The 24465-nt window shown below is 59.9% G+C and overlaps 1 protein-coding gene across 1 annotated transcript; it reads right to left on the reverse strand.

Moving 5' to 3' along the window:
• Positions 1-2018: 2018 nt before the first annotated feature.
• Positions 2019-13251, reverse strand: MEX3A (mex-3 RNA binding family member A). The gene is made up of 2 exons (XM_057409974.1): positions 12362-13251; positions 2019-3154 (listed from the first exon to the last, which is right to left on the reverse strand). The coding sequence occupies exons 1-2, from the start codon at positions 12849-12851 to the stop codon at positions 2049-2051; spliced, it is 1596 nt and encodes a 531-aa protein (XP_057265957.1). The 5' UTR covers positions 12852-13251; the 3' UTR covers positions 2019-2048.
• Between the last annotated feature and the right edge of the window lie 11214 nt (positions 13252-24465).

A 24465-nucleotide genomic window follows, 5' to 3' on the forward strand; every position in this document is an offset into this window, starting at 1 on the left:
AGAGCACCCCAAGAGGGGCAAGCTCAGTCCACTGGGATGGAGGGAGCAACGGGGAGCAAGAGGCAGCGAACTGAGCGGAAGAGGGGATGTTCCCAGGAATGCCATTACAATGAACAGAAAGTCTCCTGTAACTGAAGGGGAAAAGCAGAACTGGCCGGAGCAAGTTGGGATACTTGGTGGCTCAGTTCTAAACCAGGGTCTGGGATCGGTGAGCAGAAGTCGAGGGGTAGGAAATGGAGAAGCGGTGGTGGGAGACAAATTATATATATATATGATGACATACACATATATATATATATAGGTGCTCGATGAGTTAAGTGCCTATATATATATATATATACACATATAGATAGGTATGACGGGTACTCGATAGCTTAATCCAACACACATCCTTCCCATCACAGCATTTTGGCACCCAGACACCGGTTGCACAAACCTGATGACGTGAAGGCGCTGGCGTGCAGCTCGCGTGCCTGGGGCACCGAAGCCAGCCTCGAAGCCCATCCTCTCCCCGCTTCCCAAGGCTTTCCACAAGTATTTCATTCAAACAAAACCAGGAGTCTCGAAAGGATTCAAGGGCGTTCAAACAAGGCAAAATTTGGGGGAGGGGGGGGTTGTGTTTCCAGCTGAAAAAAATAGAATCTATAAAAGCGGCCAACCTCAGGGAGATCCAGGCAAAGGCCAGCGGCGAGGTTTTGGTCCATAAAGAAATACTTCTTTCTTCTAGTTTATTCCCCACCCCCTCCCCTCCCTCCCCCGTGTGTTTTTTTGGGTAACAAAAGGTTTTGGTCCAGTTTAAAAACGACGACAACAAAATCCTCTCTTATAAAGTCGGGGTGGTTCGTGGGTTTTTTTGCTTCCTGGTGGGATGCACGTTGGGTTGGGTTGGGTTGGGTTGGGTTGGGGGGCTCGTTGCCTGTATTGCATGATCGTCTCTCTTAGGTTTTGGTGTGGTAGATAATCCCTATGCGTTACGAAAAGAAAAGCCCAGTGTTAGGGGTGTGCACGTGTGTAGCTGCAGCTGGCATCACTTGGAGGGAAGGGATGAAGGGCGAGCTCCGGCACCGTGGATGTCGATCCACGATGAGAACGCAGGACCGCGGTGGAAATACCCTGTTAGTGACTCCTGATTCGTCTGAGGAACAAATCCCTGCTCCGAGAAGGAAAGGAAAGAACAAAGTTCCAGACTCCACGGCGGCTCAGAAGAACAAAAGAACTGCTCCGCACCCGGTGCCATTCCAGGAGGGAATTTCTTCACCTTCTTTTTAAGGATTTTCTTCGGGTTTTTTTTGTGTTTTTCTCTTTTTTTTTTTGACTTTTTTTTTATTATTATTATCATTTTTGTAGAAAAAAGGAAAACAATAAAAGTTCTTTAGCTGTTTTGTTTTTGTGTTTAAATCTTTGAGGTAATACAGTTGTGCCCTCGTTCTAACAGGTTCCCAGAGGTCGATGGGTTCTTTGCTGTCTCTTCCAAATCCCTGGCATCCGTTTTTCCTTTCGTCCCAGTTGTTCCTTGCCGAGCTCCCAGTCGGGCTGAGCCATCCCTGGGGAGGAGGAGAGCAGGGCCTTGAGAGCAAAGATGATGTGGCTGCTCCCCGCATCCCTGCTCCCTTCCCCATCCGATCCCGATGGCCTGGCTTGGTCCACGCCGAGAAGTCCCAATCTCACCACCAAAAAGAAACTGAACGAAACCGCTTTGCTTCGCGAGATCCGAGGCTGGAGCATCGTTTGCCCTTCCCAATTTCTGGCTTTTTTTTTTTTTTTTTTGCTATGCATTTCCATTTTATTATTCACTTTTTTTCTGTTTCAAAAAATAACTCGTAAAATAATTTCTTTTTTTCTTTTTTTTTTTTCTTCTTCTTCCTTCTTTTTCTTTAAATTAATTTATTCTTTCATTCATTCGTTTGTTCTTCGGATGTCATTATTATTATTATTATTAGCATTATTATTATTATTATTAGCATCACCTTTTTTCTCTCCTGGACCCCCCCCTCCCCAACTCCCTTCCTATCCCCCCCCACCCCACCCCAATGCCCTGCTCTGTCTCTTTAGGAAAATATCCTAATGGCCTGAGTGGCTGCAGCGTGGCAAACGGGACACTCGGGATCAGTCCTCTCACAGATCCTCACGGCACACTCCATGCAGAAGAGGTTATGGCCGCAGGGCACCAGAGCTGCCGTGACTTCGCTTTCGAAGCACACCATGCACTCGCGGCTGCTGGAGACGGACGTCCGGGCAGCGGTCGTCGTTCCCAGCTTGGAAAACCCTTGGAGAGGTTCCCCCTGCGACCGCCTGGGCAGACCGGAGAGATTGGGCTCTTGGATGGAGGAGGACGGGGAGCGATGGGAGTTGGGATGGATGGCGCCGGTACTGCTGGACCGCTGCTGCTTGGAGAAGAGCACCGACACCGGGTTGGTGTTCTCCTGCCCGGCCCACATCGGGGCACCCGATTCCGGCACCCCATAATACAGATCTTGCTTGTTCACCCCGTAGTTGGGGAAGAGGTAACCGTAATTGAAGTCATTTTGGTCATTCAGCCGCGGCGTCTCATAGACGGGATCGACGGAGCAGTCGCCGATGCACCCCAAGCTGTTCTGCCTGAAGGTGGACAGGGGCTTGCAGCCCGGCGCCGGCGTATGGACCCGCCAGGCCTCCGAGTAGCGGTTCTCCATGCCGGAATCGGGGCTGCTGGAGAGGAAGTCATTCTCGTTGTTGTATTCCAGGATCTTGCCCGTCCTCACCGCGATGTGGGTCTCGATCTCCTCGCGGGCGCGTTCCACGTTGCCCGGCGCGCCGGTGATCTCGAAGACGGGGTCCCGGTCCCGGCTGGGCGTGATGATGTAGGTGTTGGTCTGCTGCTGGATCCTCTTGATGGTGGCCCCTTTGGGCCCCACCACCAAGCCCACCACGCGGTAGGGCACGCGCACGCGGATGGTGACCTGGCCCGGCAAGGTGGGAGCGCTGCCGAACGTGGTGCCGGCCTTGTTGCGGGACGCTCGGATCATGGAGAAGTGCTCGGCAGCCGAGATGATCTCCCGCCGGGCCATGGCCACGTCCTCCCGCCGCCCCGTCACCATGAAGACCGGCTCCTCGCCCCGCACGGGGGTCTTGATGTAGGTGTTGGTCTTTGCCCGCAGGGCTTTGATCTTGCAGCCTTGGAGGAGGAGAGAGGAAACAAGGCACGAGGTTAGGGATGCCCTCGCCACGCAGCCATTCCCCAGCCATTCCCCCTTCACCACCCTGCGCCAGGGAGGAGGTGTCTGCCACAGCCCGACGAGCAGAGCCCTTCATGGGGGCTTGCTGTGCTTCTGGGGCGAGGCTGGTGTGACCCATTGGGGAGCCCAGGTTTGGGGCAGGACGTAGCAGAGATGCAGCCATTCGGGCTCCCCAGCTTGGATGCTGCGGGGCGGTGGAGGGCAGCAGGACACCAGTGAAGGGGCCGTGTTCTGCCCGGGACTGATGGGCACAGGCTTCTTCCCTGCCACAGCAACCCGGTGCTTTTGTGTCTCCCTGGTGCCCACCAAGCCAATTCCCCCCCGCTGCTTCCAGCTCAAGCATCCTTCTGCCTTCCCAAAAAAGGCAAGAGACTTGCCAGTGTGTTTTGGCTCCCAAAGCCCCTTTATAGAGGGGTTTAGAGCCAGCCCTGCAACTCCAGCTTCCTCGAGGATGCCGTCAAGCATCGACCGGCTGTGTCCCTACAGATGTGGCACAGCTCTCTATGAACTGCTGCTGGAGAGGCTCCCGCTGACCCCCGTCTCCAAAAGCATCTCCTCTGTGGGTAGCAGAGATGCTCCGACACCAGGCAGCCTTCCCCAACACACCATGAGCATCCTTGAACACCAGATGACCCCCCCCCCCGCAAAGGATGCTTCTGCAACCAAGGCATGGAGATTCCTCCACCCCTGGGCTGGAGCATCATTACTTATAGAGCTCCTAACGAACACCATCTCTCCCAGCTGCTCGCTCAGTGCCGCCGGGCACGGAACGCTCTCGCCACCACGTACCATTGGCAAGGACCGAATCCCACATCCGTAGGGATACGAGCGGAGCCTCGAGCCCCTCGGGCTGACGGGAACGCCGCGCACGCTGCAACCAATAGTGAGAGCTGCACAAGGCATGCTCCAAGCGTGGAGCTCCCAAAGCCCGCTGCCTGGCATAGGATCCCGGCGTCGGGGTGGCACAAGTGCTGCTGCGGGCTCCCGGAGCGAGTTTTCACTCCTTGGAATGCTCCCCTTTGTGGACTGGTGCTCCTGCAGGATTTCCTGCCACGCTCAGCATCGCGATGCCGCCGCTGCACTGAACCCATCTCAAGCCGCTCGTTCCTGGGGAACGGGAATGCTTCATCTGACCCGGAGCTGGGCACAGTCCCAAACTCCAACCCGAACGCAGCCCCTGCCAATCCCAACGCAGCTCACGTGTTACTCCCCACTGACTTCACACCCTGGAGTGTATTTGCAGGGCTTTGTTTAGGGAAGTTCCTGAAGAGCTGACGTGGAAGCGCGGGCAGCTGCAGCGCGGCATCCTTAGCGCTTGGGAAACCCAAAGAGCGGCGCTTGACGGGGCTGGGCGCGACGCAAGAGTGGAGCGAAGAGCGGGATGAAGCATCCCGAGGAGGGCAGGATCAGACCTGGCCCTGCAGCCCCAGGGCAGGGTCAGCTCCCCATGGCAGACGTTTCCCTGCCCCGCTTCCATGCTGCTCGCTCTAAAGCTGGAGATTCCATCTTAGGCAGATTAACGGAGATGCCACCATTTCCCCAGGGATCTCACCCGAGCATCGCATGGAAAGGAGGGGTGTGTGTGTGTGTGTGTGTGTGTGTGTGTGTGTGTTAGCAGCTCACATCCCTATGGAAATGCATCCCGGGCTGAGGAAGGATCCTTCCATGCCTCCCATTGCGCCTCCCAGGAGCAAATGACCTCAGGCAGGCGTTTGCCAGGGCTGGGCTTGGGTTTGCTCTGAGGCACGGGACAATGAGAGCACGTTGGGATCTGAGCCCTGCGCCGCAGCAGGGGGCAATCACGGAGGCAAGGCGGAGGTCGGGAGAGCAGAGCGGTGACAAAGGACGGGGGCTCCGGGCTGGGGCCAGAGGGGAGGCAACGGTGGCGAGGAATCCACATGAATGAGGGCGAAGGCGAGTGGAGTCAGGGAGGGAGGAAAGGGGATGGGGATGGAGGGAGGAAAGGGGATGGGGATGGAGGGAGAGGCATGCTGGGATTCCGCTGAGGGAGGAGGATGAGGGGTGCAGAGAGGAAGGAGAGACACAGAGACACCCACCCCCCCCCCCTCCAGTAAACAGCAAAAGGGAGATGGGCAAGGAGAGAGCCCGGCGAGAGGAGGGAGGGAGGATCTAGAAACGGACAAAAGGACGCATGGTGCAGTCGATGGTGTGAGAAGCAGGGGGAGGAGGAGGAGGAGGAGGAGGAGGAGGAGGAGGAGGGAGGGTCTCCGTGCAGGCCTGCAGACGGGAAAGCTTCGCAGAGACAGATGGGGGATCCTGTGCTTAGGAAGTGGAGGGAATAACCCCACAGAGGGAAAGGAGCCCGAGCCCGTCGAGCCCCAGCAGGTTCAGGGGGTGCAGCTCTGCCCCCAGCAGCCCTGAACCGAGCTGCACTGATTTACACCACCTCCATCAGGCCGGCTCCAATCTCACTTCCCCACTCAGCACCACGGCTCCCAGCCCGCCCCATCCCAACCCTGACCTTGCTCCCCCGCAGCCGAGCTGTCTTTGCCATCACCATGCAGCTCAGGATGCGGCCCTTCCAAGCCCGGCCAGCTGAGGAGCGTGGTCCTGAGTGCTTTTGTCCCCCCGCAGCTGGCCGGTGGGGTGGGCTTTTGGGAGTGAAAGGCTTTCTCCCTGGGTAACTGCCATGTGAAGGCAGCACGGAACAGCTTGACCCGGTGGGTCATTGAAAGGGGAGAGCTGCTCAGGAGGTGGTGTTGAAAACGCGCAGCCAAGAGGAGGAAAGGACCTGCACAAACTCTGCTACCCCCTAACTTCGCTGTCGTGCTCTGCTCTTTAAGGCAGCAGCGCGCAGACAGCAGCTAATTGATCCCTGGCAGGCTCCTGCTGCTTGGGTTGTTACAGAGGGGAGAGAACGAAGCCCTTTCGTCCCGGGTTTCCATCACCTCGCTGCTATTCTGCTGGGCTCTGCCAGAAACACAGATCCCAAAGCACTGGGAAAGGGGGTTTGTATGATCAGTTCCTCCCCACCCCATCCTTTTTGCTTTGGAACTTCAGCCAGCCGATCGCCAATTGACTCCGAGTGAGTGTGGTTGCAAATGACCCCAGGCAGGCACAAATGCTAAGGGAGAGGAAGAAACCCTCGAGGAGAGTGGAGCCTCCAGCCCCCAGACCAGTTTCTAACTGGGATTAACCCCCAGAGCAGCTCGCTATGGCTAAAACCCAAGTAAATACATCGAGTCTACCCACTGCCCACCTGGGGATGGGGAAGCAGGGCGAGATTGGGATGCACAGACCCTAAAGAGGCCTTCAAGGGCTTGGTCCCTCTGTCCAGCTCCTGAGGGCAACCAGGGGGTAGGATGCATCCCATCGGACTCTGCACGAGCCCATCCCAAATCTCACCCAGGGTGGCTCCCATAGGAAAAGGGCGGAGAGGCACACGGGATGCAGGGGATGGATGCTGCGCCACGCCATGCAGCCACATCTCTGCAGCTCACAGGATCCCAAACTGGTTTGGGCTGGAAAGGACCCTAAAGCTCATCTGAAAGCACAGGCAGGGACCCCTTCCACTGGAGCAGGGTGCTCCAAGCCCCTGTGTCCAAACTGGCCTTGAGCACTGCCAGGGATGGGGCAGCCACAGCTTCTCTGGGCACCCTGTGTCAGCGCCTCAACACCCTCACAGGGGAGAGCCTGGGATCCCCCCTCTTTCAGTGTAAACCCATTGTTCCACCGGGTATTGCACTCCAGTGTAAATCCACAGTTCCACCTCCTGACAACCTTCCCCTTCCCTGCTGCTAGAAGGCCAGATCCTGCCCAGGTACACGCCTGGTGCAGGCTGGCACAGCTCAGGAAGCTTCACCTACAACCATCAGAGGAGCTGGACCAGCTCCCAGCACACAGCCCCAGCCCCAAGGTGGGTTCTCGTTGTATTTCACTGTGGTTTGCAACATCACAGCACCCCAAATCTCTGCACGTCCTTGTTTCCAGCGGGCTGGATATGACCTCTACAAAACAAACGGATTTCTGCCCTCTTCCCATTTACACCGAGGCACTTTCCCAGCGGGCTGCTCTAAATTACACCTGCAAATACCCCACTTGAGGGCATTTTGCCACTGATGCTGTGGTAGAAAAGAGCTTAAGGGCAAATCAGAGCTTGGGGTTGGGTTTGGTTTGGGGGGGGGTGTGTTATGGTCATGAAATTCAAGAGGGGCCATACAACCAACACCCCTCAGATACCCCTGCTAAGGTGGGGCACTCATTTCCCAGTTAAGATGAAAGCTGTGCTTAAAGACAAGCACACAAAGAACATCACAACTAAACCCTCCTGTCTGGGGGGGGGGGGGGGGGGGAATAAGGTTTCTGCTGCAGGGAAAGCGGGGCCAACCCCCCTACAGGCACACAAAAGGACCACGACCGACCCGACGGAACCCCTTTGCGTTGGGGTTTTATTGTCCCGAGGATGCAAGGTGGGTTCACAGGGAGGGGAAAAACCACCCCCAAGCCACGGCCACCTCCTTTCAGCGCAGGGATTTTCCCTGCCTTTTCCCAGAGGGATGAAAGTTGTTTATGGAGGAGGGGGTGGGAAAGAAAGGGATGGGGGGGGGGGGGAGTGTGGGGGAACAAGAAAGGAAAAGCACCAGGACAATCGCTGCCTTGTTTGTGGCGGAGGAAAGTTGGGCGCTCGGCGCTGGAAGCAACGGCATCGCATCGGGGTGGGTGTGCCCGCGGCCCCCGGCACCATCCCGATCCCGATCCCTAGGGAAAACGGGACAAGGTGCAGGGAAAGGATGGGGGGGGGAAGCAACGGGCACGCTGCAGGAGCAGGGGGCTGGCAGACAAAGGCAGGAGGACCGTGTCGTGTGTGTGTCCCCCCCCGCGCTCTCCCACTGCCCCAGATTCCCGGCGCTGCGGCGCGGTTCACTCGGTCACCGCGGCATCCAGCCGCCGGATCCGATGCTCGGAGCCTCGCTCTGTGTGTGTGTGTGCGTGTCTCTCCCTAGAAAATTCCCTTTGTCTCTCTCCCAGACCCGTTTTCTCCTCCCACCTCCAGTTCAAACCACACAAAGTCAATCCCGGTCGGCACTTTTCCCTGGTGGAAATTCGGAGGGATTCTCATTAACGCTTCCCAACAAGCCGCCACCCGACCGCAATCCCTCGCTCCCTTTAAGGCCCCCCCCCGCCCCGGCTCAAGCTGCGTGAGGAGGTTGCTCCTCAGGCCCCAGGGGACCTTCGGCTCCGAGCTTTCCTCAAGAGCAAGCAGGCGACAGGATCTGACCCCCGCGCTGCTTCTCGGATGCTGCACATCCACCTCCTCCACATGGTGGGTGGGGGAGCTGCAATCATCAGACTTCCTCAATGGAAAAGGCTTCCTTGGACTATTTTTAAATGCTGGGAGCGTTCGAGCGTGCTCGGAGCTACACAAAGAGCCCGATCACCTGGGGTTCGGGTGGGGGGGCTCTTGGGGTTCGACTTCACCTTGCCAAGACAGAGCGATTGACGCCAAGCTCCTCTCTCACATCACCTCACCCCTGGTGACAACAGGCTGCTTAGAGCAGGCTGGGAGAGGCTTCATCAAAGGCTGTCTCTGGGCACAGGTGACAAAGGATGCTACTACCGGGGATGAGAGTAAAGATGCTCTTACAGGGAAGGTACCCGCTGGGAACAGCTCGCACCGCTCGCTCCACACAGCAAGCGAGCCACGCTGGCCCCACACCACACACAAAGAACCCGAGCACATCACCCCAGCTGCAATAGCTGGCCCTAAGCATGCCCCGCTTCCAGCCCACTTGGTCACTGGGAGAGGATTACAACAGGCAGAGAAGTCCCACACGTGTGCTCATGGGGCCGTACCTGCCCACGGTGACTTCCAGGGGTGAACAGGGGCACCTGGGGTGCCTGGGTGCACCCCTTTCCCAAGCTCACACTCGGAAGCACGACACCTTTATACGCTTCCTGCTCTTCCCAACTCAATTCACACCCTTGCCTTTGCAAGGACCTCCTCCTCCCGGGCCAGTCCCCATCCTCGCCCCCAGAACCAGCCACAAACACCTCAGGGCTTGGCTCCTGACGACGGGAACAGCCCCAGGAAGGGCGTTGTTCCCTCGGGAAGAGCTGGTGGCTGAAATACAAGAGCCACCAAACCCCCCAAAGGCAGGCCCGGAGCGGCTCCAGAGCCAGGGAGCCCCGCGCACCCCATGGCACGTGCCAGGAGGTTCGGCCTGCCAAGGTCAGCAGGGATGGAGGTGCAGGGAAGCAGGGAATGCTCAGCAGGAGCCAGGAGGCGGGTGGAGGCATCCCTGCTCCTCACCGTAGCATTGACAAGGGCACGCATGGAGGTCATGGCTCCGCTTCCAGCCGGGGAAGGGAAGTCACTGCCAACCGTGGCCAGGAACAGGGTGGAAGAGGTCACAGACACCGGTCCAAGGCGTTGTTACGCCTTTATCCCTTCATCCTTCCCTTCCCAGCTTCCTCCCCTTCAAGCTGCCTCCCGTCGCATCCCACCGGCACCCAGCCCTCAGACACCAGTGCCTGCCCGGCCACAGTCCCCCCTTCCCCATCAGCCCGGGTCTCATCCCAGCCGGTGCCCATCCCGCATGGAAAGCGGCGGTGCCGCTGCGGAAGCGCTGCCGGAACGGAGCGCACAAACTCCAGCGAGGCTCCCGCACGCGATTGGCTCCGCGAGGGCACGTTCCCCGTTCCCAGGGAAAGCAGGGAGCTGCCAAGCACGGGGTTCAGCTCCTGCAGCATCTCCAGGTGGAAGTGGAGCCACCCCCCTCCGCCACAATGGCACCGCTTCCAAGCGCTCCCATCCGAATCTATGGGGCTTTGGGCCTTATTTGTACCCCGGTGCCTTTACACTCTCCTGGCAAAGCAGAGGGAGGTGGAAATCCCATTGCCAGGGGCATGGAAAAGGGCCCCCCTGCCCAGATCCAGGCCTCTTAAACCCGTACATCCAAAGATGGGAGACAGCATTGAAGATAACATGAAGGAACGGTGTGGCTCCTCACACCACAGAACATGAACTTAAAGGAACTCAAGCCCGTTACCTATTAAAAGCCCTAAAATCATTTTTATTCCACTCTTACTTCTTTTTCCCTTCTTTTTCCCAAATTATCCATGCCCCTATGCACAAACACTCAGAACCCCCCCCCCAATGCCTTAGAAAACCATGAGCAGCCCAACCCAGGAGGTGACACTGTGAACGCTTTGGGGTCCCCCCCCCAAAATTCCTGGTCAGGCATCCATGAGAGCCCAGGATCCATGCCCCCAGGGCATCCTGCATCCACCTCCATCAGAAAGCAGAGCCTCAGGAGCCAGCTTTCCACACAGGAACGAGATCCAGGGGACATTCCTATAGGCCTTTAGTGTGGATCACAATCTCTGCTGGAGCAAAGTGCCCTGGGCAATACCAGCACCGATCCATCCCACCCGCCCCAGAGCAGGGCCACAGCTTCTACCACCCTTCCCACGAAGGGACGGAGCCCATTCTGCCCCACGGACACCCCCCAGTTCCCAGATGTGGGAAAACCCTCCCCCACGCACACTAAAAATGGTGGAAAACAACCCAAGGTCTCCGCGTTGCTCTCCATCAGTGCGGCCACCCCAGGCGCGTCGCTGCATCCGGACCGCATCCAAACACACCCCCTTTGCGGGAGTTCGGGGCAGGAGGGAGATCCAGGGGGAAAACGGCCCCGGCTCCCCCTGCACCGCCTGTTTTCCCTGCGTTCTGCCTCCCGAATGCTCTCTCTTCCCTAACTTTATTAAACAAAGGGGGCCTGATTCTCCACGGCCTCGCGGAGTTGGTGCAAAGCCCCAGCGCTTCTGCCCGTGCTCAGCGCAGCAGCAAGGGGAGGAGCAGGTCCAGGCGGGATCTTCTCAGCCTTCACCCCATCTCCAGCCCCATCTCCGGCTCCCCAGGGCCACGATCCCAGCGTGTCAAAGGGGGGGTACATCCCTGCCCGCTCCCCATGGCAGCGTGGGGACCAGCCACCAGCTTCACCGGGGGGAATGAGCAGGGCCACCATTGTTCCCATAACCCGCGCCGATGTAGGGATGCTGAGCCATTAACCCCCCCCCCCAGCCATTAGCTACGAGTGCCCCACTGCACGGCCCAAGCTGGGAGCACTGGCCCCAAGCAGCCCCCCCACTATGTCACACAGCAAACCCCCTGCCCAGGCCATTCCCATTCCCAACCCAAAGGGAAGCCTTGGAGCCGCAGTCTCTGCCCGTCACACTTCCAGAGCATCAAGTTACTTGTGTAGAGAAAGAAGAAGGAGGAACCCCCCCCCACTTCACCACACTGGCATTGTTTTCCCTTCTACAAGCGACACAAAACTTCTCTCACCAGCCCCATGCTCCAATCCTGCCCCGCTTCCCGCAATGGACCTGCTGCCCCCCCCCCTTTTTCCCCGCACACTCGGGAGCCCGGAGCCGTGGGGGTGGGCGAGGGGTGACTTAAGAGTGGGTGTGTGTGTGTGTATATATATATATATATATATATATATATATAATTATTTCTTTAAGCCCTCCTCCATTCCACCTCGCTCCCAACAGAGCCGGGAGGAGAACAAAAGCATCCCTGTCGCCGAGCGTGCCCAGCGGCGGGGCCGGCCTTGGGGCTCCCCGGGGTGCCTGCCACCCCCCCCCGCGGTGGTTGCCGGTCCCGGTGCCCACTCCCGTCGGAGCACTCCCAACTTCCACGTCCCGTTGCCGGTGCCGCTCGGAGCCGCGCGGCCCGGGCCCCCGCCACACCCCCGCCCCGCCGAGCCCAACAAAGGGGATTTTCCTCCCCAACAGCGCCGAGCGCCACCGGGAATCGGGGCGGGTTCACGCTCGAACCCCAACCGGGCTCCGTGTCCCGGGTGTGTCCGTCCCCCCTCCACCTTATCCCTGCTTTTATTCCCTCCGTTTAAGGAGGGAAGCGGAGAGCGCGGTCCGGGAACGGCTTCTTTGGCAGCCCCGGGCTCGGGGCTCCGGTGCCACCGGACGGACCCCTCGCGGACATCCCCCATCCCTCCCCGCTCCCCATCCTCCCGCTTTGTCCCCGGTAGGGCTGAGCCGGCCCGAACAATGGCAGGGCGGGCGGAGCGGCGGCGGCGGCGGGGGGGGGGGGGGGTGTGTGGGGTGTGTGTGGGGTTGAACGGGAAGGGAAAGCGGGGCTCCGGTTCCCCCGGTGCTCTCACCTTGCCGGCCCACGATCTCGGCCACGTGCTCGGAGCTGGGCACCGGGACGCACTCGGTGGTGTTGGAGCTGCTCTTGAGCCGCAGCTCGGCCTCCTTGTACAAAGCGCACAACTTGGGCTCCGCCGCCCCGGCGCTCGGAGCCGCCGAACCCTTCGGGGCCGACGGCGGCGGTGGCGGCGGTGGAGGCGGCGGCTGCTGCTGCTGCTGCGGCGGCGGCGGCGGCGGCGGCGGCGGCGGCGGGGGCTGCTGCGGCGGCGGCGGCGGCGGGTTATTGTTGTTGTTGTTGCTGTCCTCCACCAGCACCACGGCGGAGGAGGAGGAGGAGGAGGAAGGCTCGCCTAGCCCCAGCAGGCAGAGCTGGTCCAGGGCGAGCTGCAGCGCCCGGTCATCCTCCAGCAGCGCTCTGTCTTTGCCGCTCCCACCGAAACAGCCTAAATCGCCGAAACCCCCGTTCCTTTCCATTATCCCTGGTACTACCAGGCTAGGCATGGCTAACAAAGACTTGAGAGGGGGTTGGGTGGTGGTGGTTGGTTGGGAAGGGGGGGGGGGGGGGTGAGAGCGAGAGGAGGGGAGTGTGGGGGGGGGGGACACACAAAGAGCTCGGGAGGGAGAAGGGGGGAAAAAAAAGGCAGAGGGAGAGAACCAGAGAGAGAAAAGGACCCTCCGCCCACCTCCCCCCGCCTGGCCAAGCCCCTTTCTCTCTGTAACCCGAGCTCCTCGCACAGGCACTTCCAGCCCGCCGGGGTCCCCCCCGCCGCCGCCGCCGCCGCCGCCGCCGCCTCCTCCGCCTCCGGGTCCCGGCCGCCGGCGGGCTCGGAGCGCCGAGGGGCGCGGAGCCCCGAAGGGGGGAAAACTCTTTTGTTTGAAGGCGCTGGGCGCAGCGGAGCCGGCCCCGGCCCGCGGCCTGATGGGGGATGTAGTCCCGAGGCAGCGGCACCCCCGGCGCGCACGGCACCGAGCGGGGACTCGGTGCGAACACGGGTGGAAGGACCCGGTGTGACACGGGTGTGACACGGGTGGAGGGACCCGGTGTGAACGCGGGTGAAAGGACCCGATGTGAACACGGGTGGAGGGACCCGGTGTGACACGGGTGTGACACGGGTGGAGGGACCCGGTGTGAACACGGGTGGAGGGACTCAATGTGGACACGGGTGAAAGGACCCGATGTGGACCCGGGTGGAGTGACCCGGTGTGAACACGGGTGTAGGGACCTGATGTGACACGGGTGGGGGGAGCCGGTGTGAACATGGGTGAAGGGACTCAATGTGGACACGGGTTGAGGGACCCGGTGTGAACATGGGTGAAAAGACCTGGTGTGAACACGAGTGGAGGGACCCAGTGTGACACGGGTGGAGGGACCCGATGTGAACACGGGTGGAGGGACCTGGTGTGAACACGGGTGAAAGGACCCGGTGTGACACGGGTGAAAGGACCCGGTGTGAACACGAGTGGAGGGACCCAGTGTGACACGGGTGGAGGGACCCGATGTGACACGGGTGGAGGGACCCGATGTGACACGGGTGGAGGGACCCGATGTGACACGGGTGGAGGGACCTGGTGTGAACACAGGTGAAGGGACCCGATGTGACACGGGTGGAGGGACCTGGTGTGACACGGGTGAAGGGACCTGATGTGACACGGGTGGAGGGACCTGGTGTGAACACGGGTGAAGGGACCCGATGTGACACGGGTGGAGGGACCCGATGTGACACGGGTGGAGGGACCTGGTGTGAACACGGGTGAAGGGACCCGATGTGACACGGGTGGAGGGACCCGATGTGACACGGGTGAAGGGACCCGATGTGACACGGGTGGAGGGACCCGATGTGACACGGGTGGAGGGACCCGATGTGACACGGGTGAAGGGACCCGATGTGACACGGGTGGAGGGACCCGATGTGACACGGGTGGAGGGACCTGGTGTGAACACGGGTGAAGGGACCCGATGTGACACGGGTGGAGGGACCTGGTGTGACACGGGTGAAGGGACCCGATGTGACACGGGTGGAGGGACCCGATGTGACACGGGTGAAGGGACCCGATGTGACACGGGTGGAGGGACCCGATGTGACACGGGTGGAGGGACCTGGTGTGAACACGGGTGAAGGGACCCGATGTGACACGGGTGGAGGGACCAGGTGTGACACGGGTGAAGGGACCGGATGTGACACGGGTGGAGGGACCCGGTGTGACACGGGTGGAGGGACCCGATGTGACACGGGTGAAGGGACCCGATGTGACACGGGTGGAGGGACCTGGTGTGACACGGGTGAAGGGACCCGATGTGACACGGGTGGAGGGACCTGATGTGACACGGGTGGAGGGACCCGGTGTGACACAGGTGGAGGGACCCGGTGTGAATGCAGGTGGAGGGCCCCGATGTGAACGCGGGTGAAGGGACCCGGTGTGACACGGGTGAAGGGACCCGGTGTGACACGGGTGGAGGGACCCGATGTGACACGGGTGGAGGGACCCGATGTGACACGGGTGAAGGGACCCGATGTGACACGGGTGGAGGGACCCGATGTGACACGGGTGAAGGGACCCGGTGTGACACGGGTGGAGGGCCCCGATGTGAACGCGGGTGGAGGGACTCAATGTGGACACGGGTGGAGTGACTTGGTGTGAACACGGGTGGAGGGACCTGATGTGACACGGGTGGAGGGGTCCCATTGTGCGACAGGTAAAGGGGTGCGCAGGGACCGTGGGGTGAAGGGGATACAGGACACCTGCTGTCACATGGGTTGAGGACCAAGGGGGCATTGGGGATACCCTCCATGTGTACCCCGCATGGAGGGGCCGCCAATGGGGTGTGGGGAGCCAAGAACATCCACCCCGGTACAGAGGATGGAAGGGGTCTGAGTGGGGATCTGCTGATCTGGAGAGGGGCCGCATGGGGACAAGTCAGTGTGGACCCCATAAGGAGGCTCCATGTGGGGACCTGCCACTGCCCACCCGTGTGTGAGCTGTGGAGAAGTCACGCGTTGGGAGCATAGAGATCCACTTGGGAGAAGGGCAGGGACACCCCATGGTGGCCATAGCCTGGGAGCAGTGGGGCGAACTGGTAGGGAGAAGGGCGCTGGGCAGGTCCTGAAGGACACATATAGGGGCTTCATGGGGGACACAGCCTTTGGGTCCTCCCCATTCACAGGGGCTTCAGCTTTGCGATGGGAAGACCCCAACCAAACCCCCAAGCGTGTGAGGGCCAAAACCTCGCGCTCAGCAGCACCGGGAATTACGGGACGAGCGGAGAAGGGGGGACCCGCAGCCCCCCAGGGCCTTGCAGTGGGAGCAGCTCACCCTGCCCTTGGCTCCCTGCCCCACTAAAGCCCCCTCTGCAAACTGGGACAGCCCCGCTCCCCCCCAGCCTGCCTTTTCTCATTGAAATGAGGAGCTTTTTAGCGCGGAGGGAAGCATTGAAAAGAGCTTCCCAGCTCCCCCGCCAGCCGGGCTGGGCTCTGCGGGTGCGAGCGGAGCCTTTCTCCCCTCTTCCCCTTTCTTCCCTTTGAATCAAACCAGATGTCTCTCCCATGAAATGCGATTGCAGGAGCTTACAGTGGGGAGAGACAATGCCGAGAGACGCGAGGCTCCCACCGAGCTCCATCGCAGCGGCCACGGCTGCGGCGCTGCCTGGGAAGAGGGGGTGCCACTGATGCCTTGTCACCCCCCCTCTCTATTCCCTGTGATTCCCCCTCTCTGCCTCCCAGATCCCCGCAGCGAAAAGGTTCCTCTCCCTTTCTCCCTCCCCTCTCTGGGTCTACAAGCAGCAGCAGCTCAGCTTGCAGATGAACTAAGCAGATGGGGCACCCAGCACAAGGAAATGTCTCATCCACTGACTCAGACGGTAAGGTGTTGCTGGAGCTTTCCCCTGCAACTTTGCCCAGGCGCTTTGGGAATGGGAATCCTGCTTGTCTCTAGCTTTGGCAGCCAAGCCGGGGCGATGCTGGGGCAGCGGTGGCGGTGGCAGGTCCCTGGTGTGGAGCTGCTGATGAGGGTTCGATGGCTTCAATGGCTCGTGTTATCTGTCCTTTGAACCCCCCCGTGGGGATGGGGGCTCGTGGAAGTGGGGCACTTTGGGGTGTTTTCCTTCGTCCAAAGTGATGTCTGGATTGGGATGGGTGGTGCATGGGCAAATCCGCGTGTGTTTAATACGTGTGGGTGTTCATACATGCGCTGCCTCTCGCACACGCTTAAATCCATGTCAGGACATGGAAGCGTGTGCGTTCCAGGCGTGTGTCACGGGATCATGGGACGGGTTGGGTTGGAAGGGACCTTAAAGCTCATCGAATGCACATCTGCGTGGCGGTGTGTTCCTGCGTGTATCCGTGTGCAGGAACACGCGTGCATACATGCAGTGGTGGTGGTGGGAAACCCTCCTGTGGATGATGGTCCAACATTCCCATCTGTCCCAGTCTGGGCTCGTCCCTTGAGGCCAATAGAGATGCTCTGCAGGGATCATTGTGGGGAGAGGTTTCTGCTTCCAAGCTCCATTGTTGGCTGTGTCCTGGAGCTTTCCATAAAGTGAAAGGAAAAGGAAAGGGCAAAACAAGAGCTCCGAGCTCTCAAAGGGGCCCCAACCCCATCCGACCAACTGCAAGGTCTGTGTTGGGGTCCAAGCCCGTTCGCCTCCTCCCCCTGGGGCTCCATCACTTCCCATCCTCAAACCTGAGCATTCCCATATCCACATGAGTCACCGAGCTGGGAATGTCAGGCAAGCAGGAATGCCCCGAGGAGAATGGCGAAGAGCTGCCAACAGGGCCAATGACTAATCCTGATGGGTCCCTGATAGCAACGTGCTCGCTTCGTGCTCTCTTTTGGGGGTGTAGCTGGGCTCCAACAAGACTTTGATCCTCCTCCTGGTGCTACAACAGCTTGGGAATGATCTTCCCTCCCGCCTGGCATCGCTGCATTGCCCGGTCGATCCAGGTTAAAGTTAGCCCTGCAGGTGCCTGGCATTGCCTCCATGAGCTGGAAGCTCCTCTCACAGGACTGGAATGTTTGCAGCTCCCTGGACCGGGGGTGGGAAAGGTTCTTTCCTGGTGCCAGGCACTGGGGTTGGGTTGGGTTGGGAGCCCGGGGTACTTGGGGATGGGCACAGCTCCATCCCCTCTGCACCCAAGCCCTGGCCAAGCTTTTGGCACCGATGCGGTGTTGAAAAGCTGCTCTTTCCAAGGGGCTGGAAATCCAGAGCTCTGGAAGAGGGAGGGGAAAAGAGGGGGGGGGAAAGAGGGATTAATTAAAACCAGGGATGCCGGAAGCTCTGCCAAGAGGAGAGGTTGGGATCATGTAGCAGCATCACGTGCTCCTCACCCCTTTCCTAGGCAAGAGCTTGCAGAGGGATCAAAGGGAAGGGAGGAACCTCAAAGCGTGCCTGATGCCAGAGCCAGCGGAGGGCTCTTTGGGCAATGGGAAGCCCTAAAGCTGCCCCTGGGTGTCCTTAGGCTCAGCACTAACTCGCATTCACCACGGAGGGCAAAGAGGCTGCCTTTGCTCCTTCTAGGTTCATTCCTGGTCGTAATGAGCTTTCGAGGCTCATTCATGCTGTTGATGCAAAGTGAAGTTGGGCACTTCCCAGGCCTGCATCCCTCCTCCCATGGAAGCCCTATGTGTAAGACAGCCTTGCTTTAACGCCGGGTGAGCATCCCCGTTTCATCACAGAGGCACAGAACCACAGCATCCCAGCCTGCTTCGTGTTGGAAAGGACCTCAAAGCAGGGACTCCTTCCACTAGAGCCCCTTGCTCCAAGCCCCATCCAGCCTGGCCTTGAACCCTGCTGGGGATGGGGCAGCCAGATTCCCTTTAAGTGCTTTCACTGCTTTCTCCCTTTTCCTGTCCCATGAGACTGGAGCAAGGGCTCTGGATGTCACCTCCACATCCCAGGGCAGCTCCCTTCAATCACCGCTCAGCCACACGCGGGACAGAAGCATCCCAAAACCCCTAAAGCCGGAAGGGATCCATCCCACCCCACACACAGATGGAGTTCGGAGGCCACCAAGGGTAGGGGCATGCCCACGCACCCCCATCCCTACAATGGGCCCTGGTTGGAAACCTCTTTGCTCCGTAGCAGCGCCGCTAGCAGGAGGCATCGTGCTGCCCATGCAGGATCCTCAAGTGCTCGGGAAACATTTGCTCATTAAGCTCTTCGATGAGATAAGTAAATTACCCCAAAGCTTTGGGCCAAAGCTCCTTGAAGTCCATTGGGTTTGGGGGAATCCCGATCCGTGGGATCAGGCCCGGGAGAGCCGATTGAAAAGCCCCTCAATTTGGTTAAGAGCTCAGCATATTGCCTGCAGATGGAGGGTTAAGCCCTGGGGACAAGCTGGTGCGGTGCTGGGCTGCAGGGGGTGGGATTGTGCTTGGGAGTGCACAAAGTGCCCGAAGGTTGCTAAAGGAATCCCTGCGACTTCCAATGGGGGTGATTTTAGGTCTGGGATCCAAAGGGGGGGGGCATTGGCAGGGCCTTTCCCTTATCCCTGGTTTGTTTTCCAGGGAATGCTGTTGAAATCCCACCTTCTGCCAGCAGGGAATTCCTGATGTCAACCTATAGGACACCCAGGCTGCCCTATGGCTTTCCATGGCATCCCAGCCCGGCTTGGCTTGCAGGGACCTTAAAGCTCACCCAGCTCCCACCCGCTGCAATAGGCAGGGCCGTCTCCAGCTCGCCTTCCCCATTTCCCCTGCTGCATCCCATGCCACAGCGCGCTGTGCCGGACGTAAGGAAAGTCACCGCGTGGCACGTGCCGCCTCCTTCCCAGGGATGCTTTCATCATCCCATCAGGCTCCGGAGCTCTTCCTGCCGCTGCTAATTTTAGTCTCGGGGTTGGAAGCTGCTGCGTGGGGTTGGGCTGGAGCCTGAGCCCTGCAGGTGCAAACCGCAGCCGCGCACCTCCTTGCTCTTCACGCTGCTCCCACGTCGGGGATGCTGGGTGCCAAGAGCGCATCCTGCTGCTTGCGTGAGCCCAGGGATGGGATCCAGAGGGACCCGGACAGGTTGGAGCCTTGCTTGAGGCTGGTCCCATAGGTCCGGATCAACGCACACAGCCAGGGATGGGGCAGCCACAGCATCGCTGGGCACGGCCTCGACCCGTCTTTGGCTTTGCTTCCGAGGGTGCTGGAGCGTGCCAAAGCACACAGGGAAGCAGAATCAGGCCCTGAGCCAATTGAACCCCTCTTCTTATCAGTCTAGACATCCTCATTATCCAGATAAATGTCTGATCCCTCCCTGAATCCCACTAAGCTCCTGCCTTTAGGGCTCGGAACGCAGAGGGCACTCGCCTTCAGCCAGCACTTCCCTTCGGATTCGAGCTGCTGCCCCCCAGTTCCTGCGCTTGGGAGCGGGTCGTGGGCATGTGTTATGAAGAGTTCTTGACCGCTTGCAAGTCATTGCTAAGGCCTTTATCACTGCTCTTTAATAGATCCTGTTAATTATTAGTATTCATTTGCTTTAAAAGAGGGGTTGCCATAGCAACGGGGAGATGGGAGCTGCTTTTCAGGCACGTCAAGTGGACACATCCTCCTGCAGCCCACCGTAGGACTGGGGGGCCTGGGATGGAGCTGGGGCTCCACTGGTGCTGTGCTTAGATCCCTGTGTGGGCTGGGACCAGCAGGGAAGGTGATAGCACTGGGAAGAGCTCAGAGCAGCTCCCAGTGTCTAAAGGGGGGTACAAGGATGCTGGAGAGGGACCTTCATCAGGGACTGGAGCCATAGGACAAGGGGTGATGGGTTCAAGGGGAGGTTTAGTTTGGGTATAAGGAAGTTCTTCCATGTGAGGATGGTGGGACACAGGGATGGGTTGAATGTTGTGGCTGCCCCATTCCTGGCAGTGTTCAAGGCCAAGGATGGGGTTTGGAGCATCCCGCTCTAGCACAGCCTTAAGGGGAAGCAGCAACGTTAACAACCACATGTGTGGCAGCACATCCTATTCACCCATTCTCCATTCACCCTGGTACCAGCCCCCATTCCTATGGGATCATGGGCTCCCTGGGGCTGGGATCACTCTGCTCAGCCCTGGGTGTCCCCGGGGATGTGGGGCCGGGGCTGCCCCACACGTGGTTAACTCAGGTATGTGCAGCCAGGGCCCATGGGGAGGGTGATGCTGTAATGGTCCCTATGGGGACAGCCCTGCAGCTCCGGGCTGCACAAGAGCTGCCTGAGGAGCCCGAGTGGAAGAACACAAAAGGGAGGCAGGAAGGGCTGGGAAAGAGGGAAGGAGGGAGGGAGAATCCCCCCCATGCCCGGCAGCTAATCCCAGCTCTGCTCCGAGAGGGATCTCGGATAACAACGCTCCATAGCGGAGGCCAGATGGGTTTGATTTAATAGCAAAGCAGGGGCCTTGGGATCACTGCCGAGGGGCTGGGTCCTCTGCAGGCAGCAAAGGGCACCGGGTGTCGATCCAGGCTGGAGCTGCAGGTAGCCCGTGCTCGCCTGACATGGCCAAGAGATTCCTACTGCATCCCGGGATGGATGAAGCTTCCCACTCCTCGGCTTCAGCATCTTGGAGGTGAGAAGGCGGCTCAGGGCAGCGCCATCCGTGCCATCCCTGGGACATGCCACAGGGTCAGGTGAGGGAGCAGCACCCAGAGCAGCGATGCTGATGCTGGGCTTTGCACTGCTCCTGCCTCAGATCCTGCCCTGCCTTTGCCTTGGAGAGGGATGGATTTGGCTTCCCTGCCACCCAAGATCCCTGGAAACAGCGATGGGAGCATCCACGGGCAGCGCTGCCCCGGCGCCGGCCTCGCCTCCTCTGCACTGCGCACGGTGGACACGAGGTGGCGCTGCCGTTCGCTGCCTGGGAAGCCGGGCTGCGCTGAGCGGGGGCAGGCAGGGAGCATCCCAGTGCTGTTGGGATACTGGTCCCAGTGCTGTTGGGATACTGGTCCCAGTGCTGTTGGGATACTGGTCCCAGTGCTCTTGGGATACTGGTCCCAGTGCTCTTGGGATACTGGTCCCACTGCTCAGAGCCTGGGTGCTGGAATGATGCTGTATAACCTTCCATCATCGTCGAGTTACAGCATGGGATGGAGCTTAAAGCTCATCCAGGTGAAGAGCCGAGGTGGAAAGGGCCGGAAGAAGGCGCTTACCCCAAACAGAGTCACTGGGGCAGGGACCTGTGCGTCCCGGATGGATGAGCTCTGAGGTGGAGGGGATGCTCCATGGGGTGGGCAGAGCACTGCGGACCAGGCAGGGCACATCTAAGGGGGCCAAGCTTTGCATGGAGAAGTGGAGGCAGCTGGAAGGGGAGACTCGCCTCCAGCAGGAACGGGAGGGCTCTGCCTTTGGGGTTCCTGGCTTTCCATGAGTTATTCCCAGTGGCCTCTGTCCTCCAGCCCCTCTGGTGCAGCGGTTCTGGCTCTTGGCGCACCCATCTCCATCCTTATGGCTCTGGGCAGCAATCGGGGTCTCCACTGGTGCCTGCACAGACCCCGTTCCCGGTATCCCCTGCTCCATCCAGCCCAGCCCTCGCAGGGCTCTCCCTGGCTTCCCCCATCCCAAACGCTCTCCGTGGGGTGGAAACAGCAGCGGAACCACGGCGTTTGCGAAGCCCAAGCCCAGCACTTGGCAACGGGCAAACAAACAGCCCCGGGCCCGGCGAGCACGGAAGCAGCCGCTCGGTGCTCCCTCGGCGCAAGGCGCGGTGCAGCCACTTCCCTTTGGTGTTCACCCGCTCCTTCCCAGCCTCCGCTGCCTTTTATATCCAAATCCCGGTGGGAAAACTCCCGTTGCTCCTCTCCACACGCACCCGGGCATGAGCAGCACCGGGGATCTCCGCCTGGCTTTAGCCAGCACGCAGCCCCCCTTCCAAACCGTATCCCTTCGCTGGATGCACAGAGCTTCCTCCCCATGGAATCCCAGGCTGGGTTGGGATGCAGGGAGCTTAAAGCTCTCCCAGTTCCAGCCCCCTGTGGGCTGTGTCCCCTCCCCAGCGCTGAGGATCTGGCTGTTCCTATGGGATGCTCCACGCGCCAAGCGCATGGGAAGCGGGAGTCAGGAGCTAAAGCCCCATCAATGCCGGGTTTGTCCCTTCAGATCCCACTCCCTGGGCTTCTCAGCGGTGCTTGCTCACACTTGAAGTTGCCTCCGCTTTGGGGTATCCATGGATGCGGCCTCTGGACACGGGGCCTCTTCCCCAGGGATGCTGCCAAGCGGCACAGAAGGAGCCATCCGTGGGTGCGGGATGCTGGTACCCACCCACAGGGGCTGCGGGATGCTGCTGGGATGCACGGAGTGGTCCTCCCGGGGTACCAGGAGCACTGAATCCGGTGCGTGCCGCCCATCCCCGGCCTTTCCCAGTTTTCCCTTTTACAGGCAGCACGAAGGGATGTGGATATTTGCACAGCGGGCGTGTGGCTCTGGGTGCGTGCCCCAGCACCGTGCACCTTGTCCCTGGCTGCATCCCTCTTCCCATCCATCCCCGGAGGGAGCGGGCGATGCCGGAGTTGGCACCAGGTGGGTTTCATCCATGGGGAAAAGGTCAGGATTAGCCCATCCTGACCCCCCCCCGGAGAGATGTGATTGTGGGATCCAACCAGGACACGTAGGCACAGCAGCAGCTCCCGTGCACAGGGAATTCCCTGCGGATCAAGGAGAGGTGCCAGGGTTAGGGTTAGGGTTAGGGTTAGGGTTAGGGTTAGGGTTAGGGTTAGGGTTAGCCCTGGGGGATGAGCGGCTTTTCCCCACCTTTCCCGCAGGCTTCCAGCGCGGCAGCCAGGGAACGCTGAGCACCGGCCACGGCCTGGCTGCTCTCCAGCTCCATCCTGCACAAACACCCCCGGCGGCAGCTCCGGGAGCTGGGATTGCGCTGGCCTTGGGATGCGGCAGCTCCGCATCCGGCCCGCGCCTCCCATGCCAAGCAGAGCGGGCGCAGCCCACACGGGATGAAACCTTCCCAAAGCACATCCCTGCCTGCCAGAGGGGCTACCGGGGGGGGGGGAATGGGGTCAGGATGGAGCCCCCAGCCCTGTGCCTGCGGTGCTGGAAGAGCCAGGGCTGTTATAGAGCTGTTTGTAGCACAAAGAGTGAGAGCAGCCAGGGACAGAATGAATCATGGGGGTGAATCACAGGCGGGTTTGGGTGGGAATGGACCTCAAAGCTCATCCAGCTTCAAATCGTCTTCTGCTAGAGAGGGTGCTCCAAGCCCCATCCAACCCGGCCTTGGACACTGCCAGGGATGGGGCATCCAAACCTTCTCCATTCAACCCATCCCAGTGTCCCATCACCTTCCCAGGAAAGAGCTTCTGCCTCAGATCCCATCCCAATCCCCCCTCTGGCAGGTTAAAGCCATTCCCCTTGGCCTGCCCCTGCATCCCTGCATCCAAAGCCCCTCTCCAGGATTCCACACTCAGAAACTTGCCCCTTTGCAGGGAAATGGGATATTCCGGGTGGATGGAGGGGCTGTACGGAAACCAGGCTGCTCCTGCTCCATAGGAACAGCCTAGGGATGGGGCAGGAGGGCTCGGCCTCCATCTGGGAGCTGGGAAAGGACCACAAAGCAACGTGATGCCAAACCAGCTTTTCCTTCCAGCCCCTCCCCTCGCAGCCAAGCCCAGGGATGCGTTTTCCATCGGGATACCTGGAGATGCCGTTTGGCACCTCCTGGGTTAGGGAAGAGCCCAGAGCACGTCCCAGCACCCCAAGGGTGCTCCTGCTTCTGCTGCCCCATCCCTGGAGGAGGCGACTCATTCCAGTAAGCATCCCAGAGGGATACAGCAGGGACCTGCACCATGGACCACTCTGGCTGCTGAGCACAGCGGGGCTGCGGATGCTTATGGATCCCGGGATGCTCATGGATCCCGGGATGCTCGAGCAGGATTGGTGCCATTCCTGCTGCTGGCACCTCCGAGCCCCCCCCCCAAACTGCTGCTCACTGTGAATCCCAGCCCTTGCCACAAATGCAACTGGTAAATCTATTAATTTTCCAGCTCTAATTGATGTATCGCTGTAATTACCTCTTATAACAAGGCAATTAGAGCCTATTAGAGAGTATTAGCTAATTAAAGCTCCTCTACACGTACGCACCAACCCCCTTATGTGCACAGATTTGGGGGGGCTGGGGGGGGTGGGAACAGGAAGCCCAGCACAGGGCCTTGCAGGTCAGCACCGTGC

The sequence above is a fragment of the Pezoporus wallicus genome, unplaced genomic scaffold (genome assembly GCF_028554395.1).
Source record: "Pezoporus wallicus isolate ANWC-B61680 ecotype Strahan unplaced genomic scaffold, APGP_CSIRO_Pwel_v1 contig_12477, whole genome shotgun sequence".
NCBI classification, from domain to species: Eukaryota; Metazoa; Chordata; class Aves; order Psittaciformes; family Psittacidae; genus Pezoporus; species Pezoporus wallicus.